The 19,220-nt window shown below is 43.8% G+C and overlaps 1 protein-coding gene across 4 annotated transcripts in view; it reads left to right on the top strand.

Annotated features, from left to right (window-relative positions):
* MASP1 (MBL associated serine protease 1) overlaps positions 1 to 19,220 on the top strand; it is a 291,536-nt gene that overhangs the window by 232,518 nt on the left and 39,798 nt on the right. For 3 of the 4 annotated variants that reach the window (XM_024767942.1, XM_024767934.1, XM_024767955.1), the window contains exon 2: positions 3,830 to 4,061. The exons of the other annotated variant lie outside the window; for it this stretch is intronic. In XM_024767942.1, coding sequence (XP_024623710.1) covers positions 3,830 to 4,061 — 232 coding nt within the window. The remainder of the gene's footprint in view (positions 1 to 3,829; positions 4,062 to 19,220) is intronic. 4 annotated transcript variants of the gene reach the window in all.

Below are 19,220 nucleotides of genomic sequence, written 5' to 3'. Positions count from 1 at the left end.
CCGGTCCGGGAAGATCCCACATGCCGCGGAGCAGCTGAGCCCGCGCGTCCGGAGCCTGTGCTCCGCAACGGGAGAGGCCACAACAGTGAGAGGCCCGCGTACCCCAAAAAAAAAAAAAAAAAAAAAAAAAATGTCAGTGACCAGGCCTCACTCCAGACCAATTAAACTAAAATCTGCTGGGGAAGGGCTTTGGTATTAGTATTTTTTTTTTAATTTTCATATAAAGCTACGGGTTTTTAAATTATTTTTCACAGGATTAATTGCTTTGGCCAGATGCCTGGGCATGATATGGGCATGGACCCAGCATCCTCTGTGAGCTTTTGTTATTCCCTTCTTCTGTTGAAGCTAATTCACCATATGGTATTGGGCATGACATGTCACCTCTTGGGGTATCCTTTTCGTCATCTGTCAAGTACGGGTGTTGTCAAAGGGATCTATATAGTCCATTTCAACTCTTCTACCCCAAAACAGTCTTGGTGTAGTGTAGGTTGAAGTGAGGAGTGAATGGAAAGGATAGAAAGTGCTACTCATTCCACAACCATGGATATCTGCCGGCATTTTTTAAGGCATTCCTGAGAGCTTGCTCCTACGGTAGAGCTTAGGAAATCCTGGCATTATATATTACTTTTGACATTTCAAGCAAATGTAATTAAACTTTTTGATTAGTTGGAGAATAGATAGCAGGTGTCAGAATTTGTACAGCCGGTGCCTGGTGGATAGGAAGCCAAAAACATTCAGAGAGTGTGATGGGAAATGAAAGCTGCCACTTACATTCTTTAATTTGCAGCCCTGAGAGCAAGCAAGCAAGCATATGCTCAGGCTTATTATGTGAAAAGAGAGATTTGTTTCATATGTTTGAAACTGTTTTGAGATGCAAACAAAATAGAACAGAAAGCTTCACAGGCCTTCCTCCCACGATGACCAGTTGCCTACTACACATGGTCCTAGGCCTCTGAGGATAGATGGAGCCGTTAGCCTGGGCCAGCCCTTGACAGAAGCAGCGTTAGGAAGCTCAGCCTCCTCCATGTGGTCTGGAAAAAGCAGATATGGAGAAAGTTGACCTTTCAGCCTTACATAATCTGGGTGTCGCTATTGCAGGGAGGTCCAGTTGGGGGATCCAAAGCTCATTCCTAACCCCTGCTTTTCGGGAAGCAGCATGATGGAGTAATCATAACTAATGTTTGCCTAGGGCTGGACAGTTAACAAAGTACTTATTTTCCAATCGTCCTTTATTCTGATAGCAGCCCCGGGGGATGTCATTATTATCACCAATTAAAGAATGAAGAAACTGAGAGGGAGACCTTACCTGACTTCCCCAAGATGGGTCAGATAAATAAAGTCAAAGTCTGGACTTGAATCCAGCTATTCCAACCTAAGACCAGTGCTCTCCCCTCCCCAAGCGGAACTGAACCAGAACTCCTAGCCCAAGCACCATCAATGTATTTCCTCACTTGAAAGTGGGGCTGCCTGAGCCCTGCAAGCCAGAGTTTCTAGACTCAAGCTTTCCTACTAGTTCACGAGAGAGCTTGGACCTGTGCCTCCCCTTCTCTGTCCTCCACAGATTGGTTTATAAAAATATTGACCCTGGCAATTGGATTAAAACATTTTGTTTCCTTAGTTGCATCTCACATGTTGCTATTGCAGGGGCCTTGGAAAAAATTTAAATAACTATTTTTTTTAATTGAAAAAATAGCACAAGGCCCTTCTAGACACATCTGAACATTTTATATACACAAAAGTAAAATTAAAAACACTCATATTACCACTTCAGAGATAACTACTGTTAATATCCTACTGACACCCTTGTAGGCCATTTTGCACTTACGTATTTACCTTTTATGTAAATATTATATAAGACAGCTAGATAATCTCATTGTGTTTACACACTCAAAACTTCATATGCGTGCATATATAAACATATGCGCATCTGTTTACTGAGCAGCGTGGGGCACCTTGGGGAGAAACAACTTCCTGATTAGCCAAATTGTATCTTAATCTTAAGACGCTGGTATAATTTCCCAGAAGTTACTTTTTAGGCTATATAAGACTCTGGCCCCACTTTCATGCTTTCGTTCATTCATTCGTTCATTCATTCATCATCTCTTATACACCAGGCTTTATATTAGGTCCTTCATATACATCATCTCCAATGTTTATGTGAGCTCTGTAAATTAGAGATTATAATCTTCATTTTACATTGGAGGAAACCTGAGCTCAGAGACTAATTACCCAAGGTTTCACAGCCAGTAAGTAAGAGAACCGGGATTTGAACCCAAATACACCTAACTTCAGGGACTGTGCCTAAAGCAGTGCTCTAATTGGAAGCATGTACAGGGAGCTGGAATCTGGAGTGAAGGATACTCTGTGGTATCTTGGGAAGCTTTGAGCTGGATGGTGGAGGATAAATAAGACAACCGGGTGAGGAATGAGCAGGGCATGTGCAACGGGACCAAGGCCTGGATGGGCATGGCATGCTCCCAGAATGATCTGCCTCGGCATGGCTGCTATGAGATGAAGTTGGACAGGTAAATCAGCCCTAGATCACAAAGGGCTTATCAGCCATCCCGGTAGCAGATGCTTTGCCCTGCAGGCACAGTGGAGCAGTGGGGACACATCTGTGTTTTAGAAAATCAAATTTGGCGGAAGATTGCTGAATGGTATGAAGTGGTAGCCAGGGAGATCAGTTAGGATGAAATAGCAACAGTCCAGATAAGAACATTTAAATGAATTGGCTGGAGAGAAGGAGAGGGGTTCCCAAGACATAGGAAGCAGAACATATGGTATTTAAGGGAGAAGTTGATGAGCCAGGATTGGGATGTTTGAGTTCAAGGTCCTTGAGTCTCACACGGGGAGCAATCTAGTAGATGCCTTGGTTGTCTTGTGTACTGACCATTAGGTTTTTTGTTTGTTTGTTTTTGTTTTTGTGTGGTACGCGGGCCTCTCACTGCTGTGGCCTCTCCCGTTGCGGAGCACAGGCTCCGGACGCGCAGACTCAGCGGCCATGGCTCACGGGCCTAGCCGCTCCGCGGCACGCGGGATCCTCCCGGACCGGGGCACGAACCCGTGTCCCCTGCATCGGCAGGCAGACTCTCAACCACTGCGCCGCCGGGGAAGCCCGACCAGTAGGTTTTTGACAAGCCTTGGACATTCTGCCTCATTATTGCATCAGCCACTTTGGGTGTGTTCTGCAAGTTTTGTTGAATTTCCCGTGCCCCTTATGCAACTCTTTTCACAGTCCATCATCTCTCATTCCTGCAGCTGGAAATAAACTGTATGTTTTTGATCCTTTTATAAAAACACTTGCCAAAAGGAAAAAAACCTTGTTTTGCTCATTCCTTCTTAATTCAAAATTTTGCGTTTCTTGATTGATTTTGTTAAATTTGTTTTAGGTACTACACAGATCCCATCGAGTATAAGTCTTATCTCAATATTACCATGTTACTATTACTTACTTTTTAGAAAATTGAGTCAAGAGTTTATGATTCTTAAATGAAGCTAAGCTAAAGAAATGATATCAGCTTTTACCTAACTATGAAATTTATATTTTCAACCAAAAAATGATATGCCTCAGAGTCCCAAATATGGTATTTTCTGGGAAAGTTTAATACTATTATCAAATCTTTAAAAAGAGCACAACTGGAAGCAACCTTTAAAATGAAGTTACCGCCCTCCAGTATTAAGGCTGGGTAAGCAAGACCCATAAGGACGAAGTAATTACAGCAGGTCAGTGGCAGAGACATGCTGGGAACTTGTTCTCCTGGCTGTTGATTTCGCTAAATGGCAAGGACCAGTGTCTGTGAATGTAAGTGAATCCATTCATGTCTTTCAGGTGGCTCCTTCTCTCTCATGCTCTGTGCTTCTCCTTGTTGAAGGCTTCGGCCCACATAGTGGAGCTTAACAATATGTTTGGCCAGATTCAGTCGCCTGGCTATCCAGACTCTTATCCAAGTGATTCAGAGGTGACGTGGAATATCACTGTCCCAGAGGGATTTCGGATCAAACTTTACTTCATGCACTTCAACTTGGAATCCTCTTACCTTTGTGAATACGACTATGTGAAGGTGAGACCCCTAATGTTCCCTAGGTTCCCCAGGTTCTCTGTGGGAGAATCTGCTGGGAGTTAGAGGAGCTTAGATGAATTAGATGCTGTGTTTACCACCCAGGCTGGCAGTCCAGTGAGGGAGACATTACAGTGTTATAACATTATGAAGGAGGGTTGGGGGTGGCATGCTAGGTGCAGGCTGAGTAGGAAGACCTAGAAAAGACCTTGAGGGAAACTGAAACTGGCAAAGTGTGACTCAGCCAAACACAACCTTGCCTTTTTCTTTCTGATCTCAAAGTCTTTAACGTTTCCACTAACCTCTGCTCCAATGTCACCTTTAATTCAACAAGCAGGAAAGGGCAGATACCCCAGAGTCAGCATTAATCAGAGTAAGCTAGCATTATATCCAAAGCTGAGGCATTAGAAAGCATTGCCCTGTTCCCTAGGTAATGATCAAGTGTTTGGGAAGTGTAGAGTATGCGGAAGCGGAGAGTAGGAGGTGAAGTTGGAAGTTTGGTTTGGGGTGAGATTCTGAAGGGCCTTGAATATGAAGCTAACGAGTTTGGATTTTATCAACAAAGAGTATGGGCAACAGTGGGGGGGTCACTATGCAGATGGATGTAAAAGACAAATGGAAGAGGAGCAGAAAATGATTACAACATCAAAACAACATTTCCCAGAATTTAAGGAGAGCCCACAAACAATGCCATGGGTGGGAAGCTGTTCTCTCTTAAAAGTGGAGCTAAGAAAGTTTAAAGTACTTCTGAGAGATGACACTTATTAAGGTTGTATCTGGTTCAAAAAGATGTGAAGACCTAAGAACCTACTTTATAAACTCTCTCTGGCTTCCTGGTAGAAGTTCTCATCAAACCACCCTAGAGTAGGCTTTCTATATTTTTGGTATTAGTATAGTCTCATTTTTCCACAGCCTGTAATTCAACAAGAGGTAACCTTGTATTTACCAGAATGTTTGATCAACAGCAAAGAAGTGAGTTGACAAGGTGATTTACACTTAAAATCTCATTCAACCTTTAAAACAATCCTATGAGACAGGTACTACTGTCCCATTTACAGACAAAGAAACAACCCCAAGAAGGTGAAGCAACTCACCCAACATTGTACAGCTAGTAAGTGATGGGTCAGGGTTCCAAACCCATGCCTTGTGACTTTCAATACCATGTTCTTTTGGCTCCACCAAACTGCTCACAAGCTGTACTACACTGAGCCCTAGGATACCGCAGGGGCTGAAAAGAACAGTGGGATGGGGTGGGGCGGAGGCCTGGTAAGTGGGGCTGTGAACCCCTACCCTGATCAACTCATTTTAAATGGTGGGTGTTGCTAATTATATATGTTGGATATGCATCAAGTATCCCATTTAAAGCACATTTTCTGTGACTGAAAACTTTCTAAAATTGGTGCTCCATGACAGTTTTTCAATTTTAACACTATCGACATTTTGAGCCAGACAATTACTTGCTGAAGAAAGCTGTTTTGTGAATTGTAGGGTCTTTAGCAGCATCCCGGGCTTCTACTCACTAGATGCCAGTAGCACTCCCACTCCAGTTGTGACAACCAAAAATGTCTCCAGCAGTTATCAATATCCCCAGGGGAGCAAAATCTCTCCATTTGAGAACCATTGGTCTCTCTGTGTGATGCTGCCCATCTTTGAATGCCCTGTGCTAGAAACTGTGAGAATTTAAGGACACAAAAATCTAGTCCCTTAAAAAGAGAGATGAGCCTAGAAAAATAGCAATTGCGCAAGATGAAAAAGAGTAATGACAATAAAAGATTGACAAAAAGAATGAGAAAAGGTAAAACTGGTTGCTCTAAGAGATGATGTGGCTTGGTAATCTAGATTGACAGACAGTTTCTATAAATTCATTGAAAATGGAGTCAACTTCTCAGACTCGCAAGGATCAAGCAAAGAGTATTCACCGAGATCCTAAGTGTTTATCATCCTAAATTGAAATTTCTAACAAACAGGTTAGTTATGTCTTCTAGGACATAATCTAGCCTCTGGCAGAACCAAACTCCAGGATCCCAGATGCATTATGGGTAGGGGACATTAGGTTAGCAGAATCCCCCAGCCCATTCCCCTAGCTGATGCTTGCCGTACAACCATGGTATTCTCAAATATTTAGGTTGGAGAGTGAACTTAGCAGAAGGAAGATGACCAAACAGTGACTTAATAGAAGAGTAAATTCCATAGATTTAGACAAGGCTAGATGTGAACTTCCTAACTGCTTTTTTCTCTACTTTCAAATATGTCAATCATCTAGAAATTTTGCCAGCGGAAACACTTGCCTTTATTAGTAGCTGAGGCCTCAAGACCACAGAAATTAGAATTTTTTTCTTTAGCTGTGACAATGACTTATTTTTCATTATTCCTCCCTGCCTCCACCCTAAGAATTCACTCTCAATTCATATTCAATCATTTCTCACAAGTTTTCCTCTTATTTATATGGATGCCAGGTTTGACCTTGTTAGGACTCCTTTATCGAGATGATAAACACACAATAGAGGATTTAACTCATTCCTTTGCCCCCAAATAAATTGAGTCTCCTGGCAAGGCAGATTAAAGAGTTGACATCAGCTACACTTTGTAGCGGAAAAAAATGATACTTTTCAAGGGCAACAATAGACTGTGAAGACCTCTTCTGACCCTGAATTAAGGACACTGAAATTTCTACCCAAAGTTTGGCCTTTCTGGTTGGAGAATATTTTGGAAATTGATTGATGGTTTCTGTCTAGGATGGTGAGATACCTTCCTGAAAGCCCAAGGAGATGGGACTAGGACCTCTGGAAGGGCAGCATCATCCTGGTTTCTTGACTGGGATTCAGGAAATGCCTGTTCTAGTCCCAGATCTGTCACTAACTCCCAAATGATCTGGAGTAGAAAAGACAATCTTTTAGCACTCTCTGTGCTCCAAAATTAGACTTATGACCTCTGAGCATAGCAAAGAAACAGTCTGTGTGAGGCAACACAGAGACTGAGCTGCCTACCTGAAGTGCCCGACAGTCCTTGCTTCTCTGATTCCAATACATTTTTCCAGTTCCTTTAGAAGAAGAGATTAGCATATTGGACAGAGAGGTATTACTTTGCTTGGGCTTGCACAGCTCACTTCCTTCCAGAATGCCATCCCAGCACTAGCATTGGCCTCCCTGCAGAGGTTCTAGCAGCCATGGGGCCTGAGCAGGCCTTCCTTCACAGGACGCTGCACCCTGGTCAGCTGATGACTAGTGCTCATGTGGAGACAGGCCCTGTGTCCTTGCCCATATGTGCCCGGCAGAGTTCCCCTCCTGGACTCAAGAACTCATAGGATGTCAGGCCACAGGGGCCCTCTGGAGACCCACCTAGTCCCATGTCATTGTTGTTATTGTTTTTCAAATATTTTCTCCCTAGTGGACATTTTCTTCTTAAAAATCTTCTAGTAGTCCTGATATAGGAAACAGAAGTGAGGCTGCTAGGGTTGAAGGTGGCTCAGAAGCTCACTCTGCTCACTCAACCTTCTTGGTCCCCCTGAAGGTCACACCTTGCAGGAATTACAGCTTGAATACTCCTTAAGTTCCCAATTCAGGGACAAGACTAGTACGCTCACCTGTGAACCCTAAAACCCAGAAGCCTTCAACATATAGTCGAAACCCACTGACTTTGTCTAATTGTGTTCTCTCCCTAACCTTCCACCCCCAGAATATGTGGCTTTCCTGGCTATGAATGAGAAGGAGGCTCTTCCCTTCATGAGCACACCAGCCATGCCACCCTTGGATAAGTCAATACCCCTCTACAAAATTCTGTCTTTTCGTCTGTTCCATGAGGAGTAGAATGAGATGATCCCTACGGTCCCTTAATTCCAGAATTTTAATCTTCATTCTCCTTGCCAGAGCTTTCCAGATGACCCCCCCAAACCCTCATTATCCTAGTTAGGATAATGCCAGAAAACGGTAATAATATGTTACAGCGGCCACTTCTTGAAGTTCCGTGGCCATGAGCACTCCATTAAGAGACTATAGTCTGCTGGAGTTGCCTTAGTGACGTGTCATTTGAAGAAAACTTGTAAATATATCATGCCAGTGCTGTCCTTTTCCAAGGAACTTGGAGTATCACTCATTTCCGTCTGTTGGGATAATATCCCCTGTTTTGAGGCTCTTTCATTCTGTGACTGAATTCCCCTGGCAGGCCTGGGAGTGGGTTTAAAAGACCGTCCAGTTCACAGGAATCCTTTCAGCCCAGCCCCAGTCCACAGACTGCCCTTCCCACCCTGGCCCATCAGGGTGATGATGACGGAATTGCTGACACTGCACATCAGCAGCTTGAAGAAGGGCAGGACCCCAAGGCTGTGGTCTGGATGCTCTCATTTTATGAAAATTCCTCTCCAGCCTGACTTCCTGCAGTCTTTGGTCTTCAAGGCACATGCACATCTGCACGACAGGATTTGCTTCCTTGGAATGTGGCCGCAATGTGTGGATTCCTACAGTGCCCAGATGAGACATATGAATCACAGCTGGTTAATGCTGTAGGCGAGGGGCAGAGCACAGACACTGGCCAGGAAACTGGAGGCCTAGATTCTTGTGGCCGTTCTCTACTAACTGAGTAACCCTGGGCAAGTGATTGCTTTTAGAGTGGACTCTTTCCTCCTGTCTCAAATACGAGGAGTTAAACCAGATGTTCTCTAAGGTCCACCTAGCCCTGATATTCTATGTATCTAAGACCTCAGGAATCATGATTCAACTTCATGACCATCACGCTGAAGCCCTGGAAAGGGCAATTCATTGGCCAGGGTCACACAGGGACCAGAATTTATATCTCAAAACGCTCAGTCTTTTCTTCTTTTAAAAATATTAAGTGACAGTGGAGTCCCCCATCTTACGGATGCTTAGGTTTTTAAGTGTAATGTAAGGCAAACACTGTCTATAGTCAAACTTACTCTCTTAAATATAGTAGAGCACTGTCTTTTAGAATGTCCAGAAGAGACTTTTTTCCCAGAAATGCAACAAATTATATAGTTCCTTTGGTTGAACATCAGATGAAGTAGTTTGACTTGTGCTGAGAAATGAGCCCTGGAGCTATAGTTACTGAAAAAGGTACTCAGAAACCAGAACCACCAAGGGAACAGCAGATTCACACATCTTATTTTCAAGTTCACTTCATGGTATCTGTTCATTGGAAAAGGAGATAATAAAAACCTGCATTTGGCTTTTTCTCTTTCTCTCTTTCCCCTTCTTTAACTGAGTGCATATAGCTCAACTGGCATCTGTTAAATGCTCATATGACATAACATCACTTTTCTCCTCTTATATTCTTGATACATTCAACATTTCTTCCATTCTCTCCACTTTAGCCCTTTAGTTCCAGTTCTTATTCCTCTCGCCTAGTTTATTGCAATACCATCCTAAATGTCTACCAGCTGTGGGTCTCTCCCCAACCAGTCCACCCTCTACATGTGTCCAGAGAGATCTTCTTAAACATTGCTTTGATTGTGCAACTCTCAAAACCTTTCAATCGTTCTCTACTGTCTGTGGAATGAAGTCCAAGAATTTTATTGAAAATCTACCATAAGTTGGACACTGCACCAAAGACAGGCCCCGTGAAGATGAGTAAGACAGTACCTGCCCTCCAAGAACTCATGATTTCTTAGTGCGTCAAAAGACAAGTACATAATTAATAAGCTAAAGCTAGGCAGAGTAACACAAGAGTATGGGGCAGTATATAAGTTGTAGAGTGATCATTTCTGGGTGTTCAAGAAAAGCTTTGGAAATAATTAATGTCTGAGATAAGTCTTGAAGGGTAAAGAGGAATTTAACGGTGTAATTCCCTAAACTTCTTGATCTCCCTAAGCATCGGTTTTGTGATTGGTACCAAAAAAAAAAAAAAAAAAATTTTGTAAAAAAAAAAAAAAAAAAAAAAAAAAAAAAAAAGACTCAAATGATACAGTACCTTCCTTGCAGTTTATGCAAGGGTTTAAATGAAATGATGGCTTATGAGTGGAATCAGTACTGCAAAAGGCAAACATGTTCAATGATTTGGAGTTCAGCCTCTAGAGCCACTCAGACCTAGAGTCAGGTCCTGCCTCCACTATTTATTGTAAAATAGGGATAACAGTAATGCCTATCTCTTGGGCTTATTGTGAATGTCAAGTGAGGTAAATGCTATATTGACATATGCCCAACACCTATGTAATTAGTTCAGTAAGCATTATTAGAGTGGTAATGATGGCAAGGGTGTGAGCACTAAAGTGCTTGCTGGTATCACCAGATGCTCAGTGAGTGTCCGTTTTCTCATCTGCTCTGACTTTACCGCTAACTGGCTGCCTATGACCTTGCACATATCACTCAGTTTTTCAGGCAATTTATGGAAAAGTACTCTGAAAGGACTAATCAAATGCAAGAGGCTGTTTATTTCTTCTGTGTATTCATTTGTCGTGACACAAGTTTGTGGCACTTTCTGATGTATTGCCTCCTTTGATTCTCATGGACTAGGGAGAGCCGGGATTACTACACCTAATTTACAGGAAAGGACGCTGAGCATCAAGAGCTTGAGTGCATTTGTTGTCCAGGACTTTAGAGCGAAGCCAGGTTTCAATCCTTGTTCTTCTTACTCCTAAGTCATGATTGTGTTTCTCCATTTGGCCCTTCTCAGAACAAGTTTTATCCTGGTAGGGATTTCAAGATTTTGATATGCTTCCTGGCTATAAGAGAAATTTAGTAAAATCTTATAAAACTGAAGGACCTTGAGGGTCCCTGTGTTGTCTAGATTTTGTTAAAGAACTTTCTCTTTTATTCTGACATTGAGAGAAAAAAAAAAATTATAAAAATGGAGTCTGAACAGGCTTCCCTGGTGGCACAGTGGTTGAGAGTCCGCCTGCCAATGCAGGGGACACGGGTTCGTGCCCCGGTCCGAGAAGATCCCACATGCCACAGAGCAGCTGGGCCCGTGAGCCATGGCCGCTGAGCCTGCGCATCCGGAGGCTGTGCTCCGCAACGGGAGAGGCCACAACAGTGAGAGGCCCGCGTACCGAAAAAATAAATAAATAAATAAAAATTGGAGTCTGAGCTATGAAGGTTGGGAAAGTGCTCAATTTATCTGTTTGTGGTACACATGTCTAATGGTGAACTCAAGGACATTGCACTAGACTGTCAGGCCCAGGAGTTCAGGGCCTATGTCTGTGTTTATTTCTAGTAGTGAGCACAGCCCTGGGGGCAGAACAGGGAAAAGCAAAAATCTCCTGTGGTAAGCATAAAGGAAAGGGCTCTGGTCTAGAAATCAGCCACTGACTCCTGTTGAGACATTGGGCAAGTCACTTGTCTGCTCTGGACCTCAGTTTCTCCATCTGCGCAATGAGGAAATTGGACTGGCTGGCCTCTCTAAGCCCTTCCAGCCCTGATGCTCCCTTCCCAGGCCTCCTTGGGTCAGTCTGCATCCTGCTGTGTAATTGACAGATAAGTCCCTCCCATGGCCCTGCTCAAAGACTGACTCCTCTGAACCCGGACTCCTAATTTCTGTGCAGTGCTCTGTGTTTACTCTGAACGTGCCCTCGACCTTCAACTACTGCCGAAGCTCTGTTCATTCTCTGGGAGTAGACAGGAGGCCTTGCCCCTGAAGGAAAAGAGGAATGGGTAAATATTTCTCATGAATTTCAATTGTATTCCCTAGTGGAATTCTTCACTCCAGAGATACCAGGTTTCCAAATCCATTCTAGCTGATTCAGAAGAATCAGGAAGTGAAAATGAGCTTCAGAAAAAGCGTGACAAAAGCTTATTTTATGAAGGAAGTACAAACAGCACAGGCTCTGGGGTGATGGAAAACAGAAGGAAGGTTCCCAGCGCTGGGGCAGAGAATGTGGGCAAGTGTGGGTGAGTGTGAGGTGGGAGTGCTCTGGGGAATAGGTGCCCCGGTGTGCAAATCTGTGTGCTTATGTGTACACAGGCCACTCTCAGACACACCTTAGTAAAAAGCAGGGCTTGAATTTGCTTTGATGTGCTCATAGAAGAAGAAGTAGGGAAGGGGAGGTATTCATTTATTCAACAAATATTCATTGAATGCCTACCATTTACTAGAGCTTGGGGTATAGCGGTAATCAAGACAGAAATGCCGGTCGGCTGGGTGCTTACATGACACTGGGGGGAACAGACAATAAACACTAAACACAATCCACAGGTTAATTATATAATGAGTAGTAAGGTAATAGGCAAAGAAGTGAAATAGAGCAGCGTAGAGAGGGTCCACATGACGTGGGGTGCATGTTACCACTGAAATATGTTGATCAAGGTGGTCCTTGTTGAAAGGGTGACATTTGAGCAAAGACTTGAAGAAGTTGAGAAAGTCAGCCATGTAGCTTTCTGGGGAAAAGCATCCCAACCAGAAAGAACAGCCAAGACCTTAGTGGGAATGTGCCTGGTGTGTTTGAAGAAGAGCAAGGTTGGCAGTGTGGCTGGAGCAGGAGGGACAGGGATGGGAGATGAAGACAGAGGTACAGGTGGGAGCCCCATCACCAGGGGGCCTGGGAAATAGGGTCCCTGCCTAATGCGCACAGGCAATGGCAGACTTTACAAGCTGCTTTCCCACCCAAGTGTCATTTGACCTCCTGACTCTTAGAGGATAGAATTAAGGTCCACCGAGTATGTTTGTGAAAACTGAGGCTGAACCCAGTGGTGCACTTATCAATGATCAACAACCTGGTCTGGACTGGGGGGTGGGTTGGGAGGGCAGAGAAGAGATACCTCGGTAGCTCTCTATTCACCACTCAGATATTCTAGACATTAGTAAACTCAAGTGCTGAGATAATAGTAAAATGATAGAATAGTTAGGAGATGATGAGTTTTTATATAATTTATTTCTTTTTAATATAATTTATTTAATTGTAAATTTATGAAACAGTTTTTCACGATGGCTATGTTTAACAACAGCATCGCAAAAATCCCTGAAAAGTTGACAACTGGCCCCTGTAAGTTGGTAAGAGCCAGCTCCAGGGCACCAGTGCCTGGGGAGGTTAAAGTGACACATGTGAGTGGCAGGGCGGTAACCAGAAGCCAGGTCTTTTGGTCCCTATTCTAGCTCTCTTGAAAATTTTCCAAGATTTGAGGATGTGCATTCGGGCTGGGGAGGGCAGGGTCCTGGGCAGTGACGGAGGGACATACCGGCTTGCACATTCCTGGAAAGTGCCTGGAGACGCTGGCCCGTGGCGGGTCCCTTCTCTCCGCTCAGCACTTAATCACTGCTTTCACCCCAGTGCTGACTGTGACCAACCTGGAGCCAGGCTGCCTCTGCAGGAGAAGAACACAACAAGGCTTTGTTTTTGCCTGTCCCCAGGCTATTTTCCTGTCCTGAACCTTCTGGGGCTCAGCTTCCCGGTCCCAGAGGGTATTTGCATGTGAATGGGCCTGGCTCTGAAGTCACAGAAGGGGTGGATGGGGAGTTTAAGCCATTCACGGGCCAATGAGAGTAAAGCCCTTCCTGGCCCCCCTTCCCAACCATGATTCCCAGACGCTCCCACCCACGCCCCCCCAGCCCTGCCGCACTGAGATGCCAGGCGCCTCCAGTTTCCCACCTGCGGGATGCTTGCTTCCCAAGCTCGCGGCCACCCCTCCCCAACCAGCTCTTTCTTCTCCCCGTGCTCTGCTGCCTAGAGACCGTCTCCTTTTCTGCCCGGAGCCCTCCTAGCGACTGGGCAATCCTCCTGGTAGCAGAGGGATTCGGGGACTCTAACACCTGCCAGCTGGGTCTCAGGTCCTCACACTGTTAATGGCGTCTAGCATTTGCATGTACACGATACATACCTTCCTAGGGGCTTACCCAGCTCTGTTAGGAGGTTTTTACTCCAACTAACAAATGTATAAGAACACTTTGCTGGGACTATCAGTATATCTGGGCCCTGATGGTAGCTCTGCCATTATCTGGCCATGTGACTTTCAACCAGCTACTTCACTTCTCTGAGCCTCAGTTTCCCCATCTAAGAGAGGAAAATGATAGGTAGCCTTTAATGTCCTTTCTATCTCAGACCTTCTATGGTCTTGTAATTCCAGTTACTGAACAAGGCTGGAAGTCAGAACATCTAGATTTTTATCTCAGGTCAGCTACTCCTAGGCTATGTGACCTTGGAAATTCATGTCACTCCTCTGGTAGGGGAATCACAATGTCTACCTGAAGTGCAATCCTTACAAGACAGCCGTCAGAAACAAATAAAGAAGGTGAAAACACCTTGTCAACTGGAAATTCCACATGCGGGGGGGAGTGGGAATTATTACTATGACTACCACTACTACTACAATTATTATTATTATTATCATCATTATTATTTTAGGGCCAAAGGACTTGATCCAGGACTGAAGCAACAACCTGCAGCCCCTCACAAATGTGGCCAACTTGAGTCTTAACCCCACCAGCTGTGCTGGTTTTACTTACGTGGCTTTCAAGAGCTTCTGAAATGCAATACACACACACACACACACACACACACACACACACACACACACACACGTCTCCTTTTTTTCTAGACCCAGGTTCTTGTCTGGCATCTGGTACCTTTACTTTGCTCCTTCTCATCATATTTAACTGCAGTTTGGGCACCTGGATAAAGTAGCAGTTTGAGCTATTAACCCCTGGCCCCAGTCCCTGGAGGGTGACAGACTTGCGGTGAAGGCGACCACAGGAGCACAGAGCACGCACTTGTGAGTCAGGGGTCCTGGGCCCAGGGCTGTCACTGAATCATTGGCCTAAATTCACACACCTAGAGAAATCCTTTGAAACACAGGAAAGTAAAGGGATTCCTGGACTTGCTATTATTCTCTTGTGGGTGGAAGCTTTCAGAGATCCCTTAAATTACTCTGGTCCTCTCTTATAAAATTAGGATAATATCTTTTCCATGTCACCCACCTCCCAGGAGTGATAGGAGGCTTGTAAAGTTCAGAGAGCCAAAGGGACCTAAGATGCCACCTGCCAAATGAGGAGGCCAGGTTGCAAGGTCTCCCTGGGTTCCCTGCCTGCCCCATCAGCCTGGGATCTGGGGGAACTCATAAAAAGAGATGTCTGTGCTGATGACCCCAGTGAGATTAGGAATGAAAGAGTGGAACCAGGAAACAAGAGAGTATCTAGGGACGGTTTCAGTCTCTTAACTCTTCTTCGAATATGTGAAATTACCCATGCCCCACTTAGCTGGGAGTCCAGAAAGGTGTCACCTCAGTTGGCTGAATCTCAGCGGTCCTGTTTTTCTCACTGATTTACTGAGTGCTGACTATATTTCAGGTAACTTTCTAAATATTTTACATATATTAACACATGTCATGTTCACAGAGTCCTATGATTTATAAATACTATTATTTTCACTATTTTACAAATGAGAAAAACCTATATACAGAGTGTATTCAATTCCTAGGGCTGCCATAACAGATTGCCATTAACCTGGTGGTTTATAACAGCAGCTGCTTCTGTCACAGTTCTGGAGGCCAGAAGTCTGAAATCAAGGTGTTGGTGGGGCCATGCTTCCTCTGAAGGCTCTAGGGAAGGATCCTTTCTTGCCTCTTCTAGCTGCCTGGTGGTTGTTTGCCAGTCCTTGGCATTCCTGGCTACGGCCGCATATCTCCAATCTCTGCCTCTGTCTTCACACTTTCCTCTGTGTGTGTCTCTGTGTCCAAGTTTCCCATTTCTTATAAGGACACCAGTCATTGGGTTAGGGTCCACCCTAATCCAGTATGAGGTCATCTTAACATAATTTCATAGGCAAAGAACTATTTCCATATAAAATCAAGTCCAAGAGTTAGGACTTGAACATATCTTTTAGGGAATACAATTTAACCTAAAACATAGAGAATTTAAATAATTTTCCTAACCTATACTAATTGGTGAAGACTCATGTGCAACTTTTATAAAGATGAGGTCCCACGTGATCCAGTCTCAGTAAGGGGTTACATCCAAAAAAGCAGAAAACGTACACAATTGAAAGCAATTCACAGTTTGACTCACTCTCTTGAGAACCAAAGAAGGGCAGAGATGTTCTTACCACAAACATTCTTAAATGTTCTAATCCTCCATGCCCCCTCTCTCCCTCTCCTCTTCTTTCCCCTAAAGTCTTCAGGAATTTCACACCAAGGATCTCTTCTACCTCCCCTCATACCTCCGCTTACACCCCATCCTCTGGGTCCCTCTTGGACTTGACAATCACAAAAACTGTCCCCTGACATGAGACCCTCCCTGCCATATGTGAATTTTAGTTGTTCCGAGTTTCTTGATTGTTTTCTCAGAATTTTATTTTTCACCGTATTGTTTGTGTGGAATTAAAGCAAAAATGTTCACCTCTTTTTCAGCTTTGTTGGGACCCAAGGGCTAGAAAAAAATGAGAGAAGGAAGTGAAATAGTGATGAGGGGGTCTCCATACATGACCATGAGGAAGGGAAGACTCAGGTGGTTATAAGAGATGGAGAGACTGGAAACCAACCCTGAACTTCCAGGCTGGTTCAGCTGCCCCACCTGTGTGCTCCCTTTGTTGGTTGACCTGAACCAACTGATTTTATGCCATTGGGTAGAAGCTAGAGGGAAGTAGCCGTGGGCCCAAATTTCTTTTTAAAATACTTTTAAAATAGAAAAACAGGAAAGAGAAAAATTACCTATCATTTCACTAGCCATTGTTGTTTGCTCTAATTCCTTCCACTTTTTATTTTCAATGTATACTTTCAACATAGTTATAATTACATTGAATATACAATTTGTCCTGCTTTTTCACTTAGTATAACCTACTAAGAATGTTTCCAGATCACTGAAAATTCTCCATTAATGCAATAATTAATAGCTGCTTAACTAACCTAATGCTAATGCAACAGTTCCCCTAGAATTGGGTATTTACATTGTTTCCAGTTTTCTATTATTATATATAACTGCTAGAAACATCACTGTTCATAAGCTTTTTCCACAATTGGAATATCTTCCCCTCAATTATATTCCCAGTTATGGGGCCAGGGAAGAACTTTCTAAGCCAAAGATAATCCAAAATGGCCTCATCTATCTTGGAAGGTAGTGAGTTTTTCATCTCTGCAACTGATCATGAAAAGCTGGTGTGAATTTTTCAAGGGTGTGGTAGAAAAATAAGAGGTTAAACGAGGTAAATTTCAAGGCCCTAAGACGGCATGAGACTGTAAGTCTCAAAATTTCAGTTCACGAAGGTCAGTGTCTCTCTTTGTCCCAGATTACTTCCTTACTCCCTATAATATGTCTAGTGCTGTGTAACAAACCACTCCAAAATTTAGTAGCCAAAACAATATCCATTTTATTTGCTCTTGACTCTGTGGTCAGAAGTTTAGGCTAGACTTGGCAGGATGCTCCTTTTGCTGGATTTGCCTGAGGTCATTTCTGTGGCTCCAGGCTGTATCAGTCAGAGTTCAGTCAGAAAAGCAGAGCCTCTGTGAGTATTATGAGATAAAAGCTATTTATGGGCATTAGAACTCATGTAATTATAGGAGAGGCTAGGAAAGTAAAGATCCCAGCTTCTCCTAGACAGAGAGTTGGAGGACCACAGACAGTTCACTTATCCATTTTCGTGAAGCCCTGGCATGGGTGGAAATATTGGTATCTTCAGAGAAAGCTGAGAATTCAAGCCTATTGAAGAAGCCAAAGTTGAGTCATGCAGGGGGAGCTCATGGAGAGAAGTCTATGAGAAGCTGTTGGCTCTGAGCAGCTACTACGCCTGTGGGGACACCTGCAAGCCTCTGGTGGGCCTGGGCCACTCTTAGTCATCAGAGCCAGAAGCAGGAAAGAAGAGCTGTATGCAGAGAGGAGGAGAGTGAAGACAATTAGAACCTATTGGCACATCTACATCTGTCCATCTCTGTATCTGATCATAAAACAACCTCCAGAGAGAGAGGACTATTGCCTTCCAAACCCACACAAATTCCTGTTTTGGCCAACAGTAACCTGGAACTAGAGAGAAGGAAATTCTGGGGAACATGGTTCTGAGGTTAACTAAATTGACAGCAGGACAATTCAGCACACTCCCTGAATGCCTAAATTAAATCTGAAAAGCTCTTCAAGGGCCCAGAGAAGATGTCAGTGGGGCTCCAGGATGAAGCTTGGGAACATGGACTAGCAAAGCTCTCAGGCATTTGGGCTTATAGGACGGCCTCTTTTTTTTTTAAATTGAGGTATAGTTGATGTACAATATCATATAAGTTACAGGTGTACAACACAGTGATTCACAATTTTTAAAGGTTAAAATCCATTTATAGTTATTGTAAAATATTGGCTATATTCCCTGTGCTGTACATATATCCTTGTAGCTTATTTATTTATACATAATAGTTTGTACCTCTTAATCCCCTACTCCTTTGTTGCCCCCCTCCACCCCGGTAACCACTAGTTTGTTCTCTGTATCTGTGAGTCTGTTTCTTTTCTGTTATATTCACTAGTTCATATTATTTTTTAGATTCCATATATAAGTGATGTCATATAGTAGACGACAGCATTTTTTGTTTGCCTCCTGTCTTAAAGGAGCATGAGCATTATTGACTAGGGAATCAGGATGCTGCATTGTGAACCTGAGGCCACCACTCACTAGATCATGACCTTGCTTGATTCATTTAAATCATCTGGGCTTCAAGTTTCTCATTGGGTGGCTGTCAGTGTATTTGTTAAGCTCTGGTGAGATAACCTTATGGACATGTGGAAAGCAGCCATAGCTGTCCTCCCACAGAAATTTGACCAAGTTTTCTGCTGCTCTGCCTTAGCTTTGCCTAGGAGGTTTGTGCTGTTTCTACTAAGGTAGAAAATTCATAGAAAACAGGCTCTGGCTTCTTTTCCTTAGATCTCTCTCCCCTGTTCCCTGTCCTCAATAGAACTCCTTTCCTACATCAATAGAACCCCTTTCCTAGGTGGTGGTGGGAAGGGAGGGGCAGTTGAGACTCCTAATGCCCCTGGGACTTCGCTATTCCCTCTGCCTGGATGTCCTCCCCTCTGCCCCCCAAACCCTCCACCTACTATTTCTACCTGCCTAAATTCTACTCACCTTTCAGTCCCCAGATCAAAGAACATTCTCTTCTTCTTAAGTGTTCTCTGATTCCTCTCAGCTGGATGCAATATTTTCCCATCCTATAAGCCCAGGGGCTTCCTAGCTTTCATTGCAATAATTACAATCTGGTGATTCCCTAACACATACACATTTGAGTACTTATTCTCCTACTAAATTTTACATTCCCAGAG

This window comes from Neophocaena asiaeorientalis, unplaced genomic scaffold, assembly GCF_003031525.2.
Source record: "Neophocaena asiaeorientalis asiaeorientalis breed wild unplaced genomic scaffold, Neophocaena_asiaeorientalis_V1.1 scaffold225, whole genome shotgun sequence".
In the NCBI taxonomy this organism is placed as follows: Eukaryota; Metazoa; Chordata; class Mammalia; order Artiodactyla; family Phocoenidae; genus Neophocaena; species Neophocaena asiaeorientalis.
The sequence above is the reverse complement of the archived record's forward strand: the minus strand, read 5'-3'. Positions and strand labels throughout refer to the sequence as shown.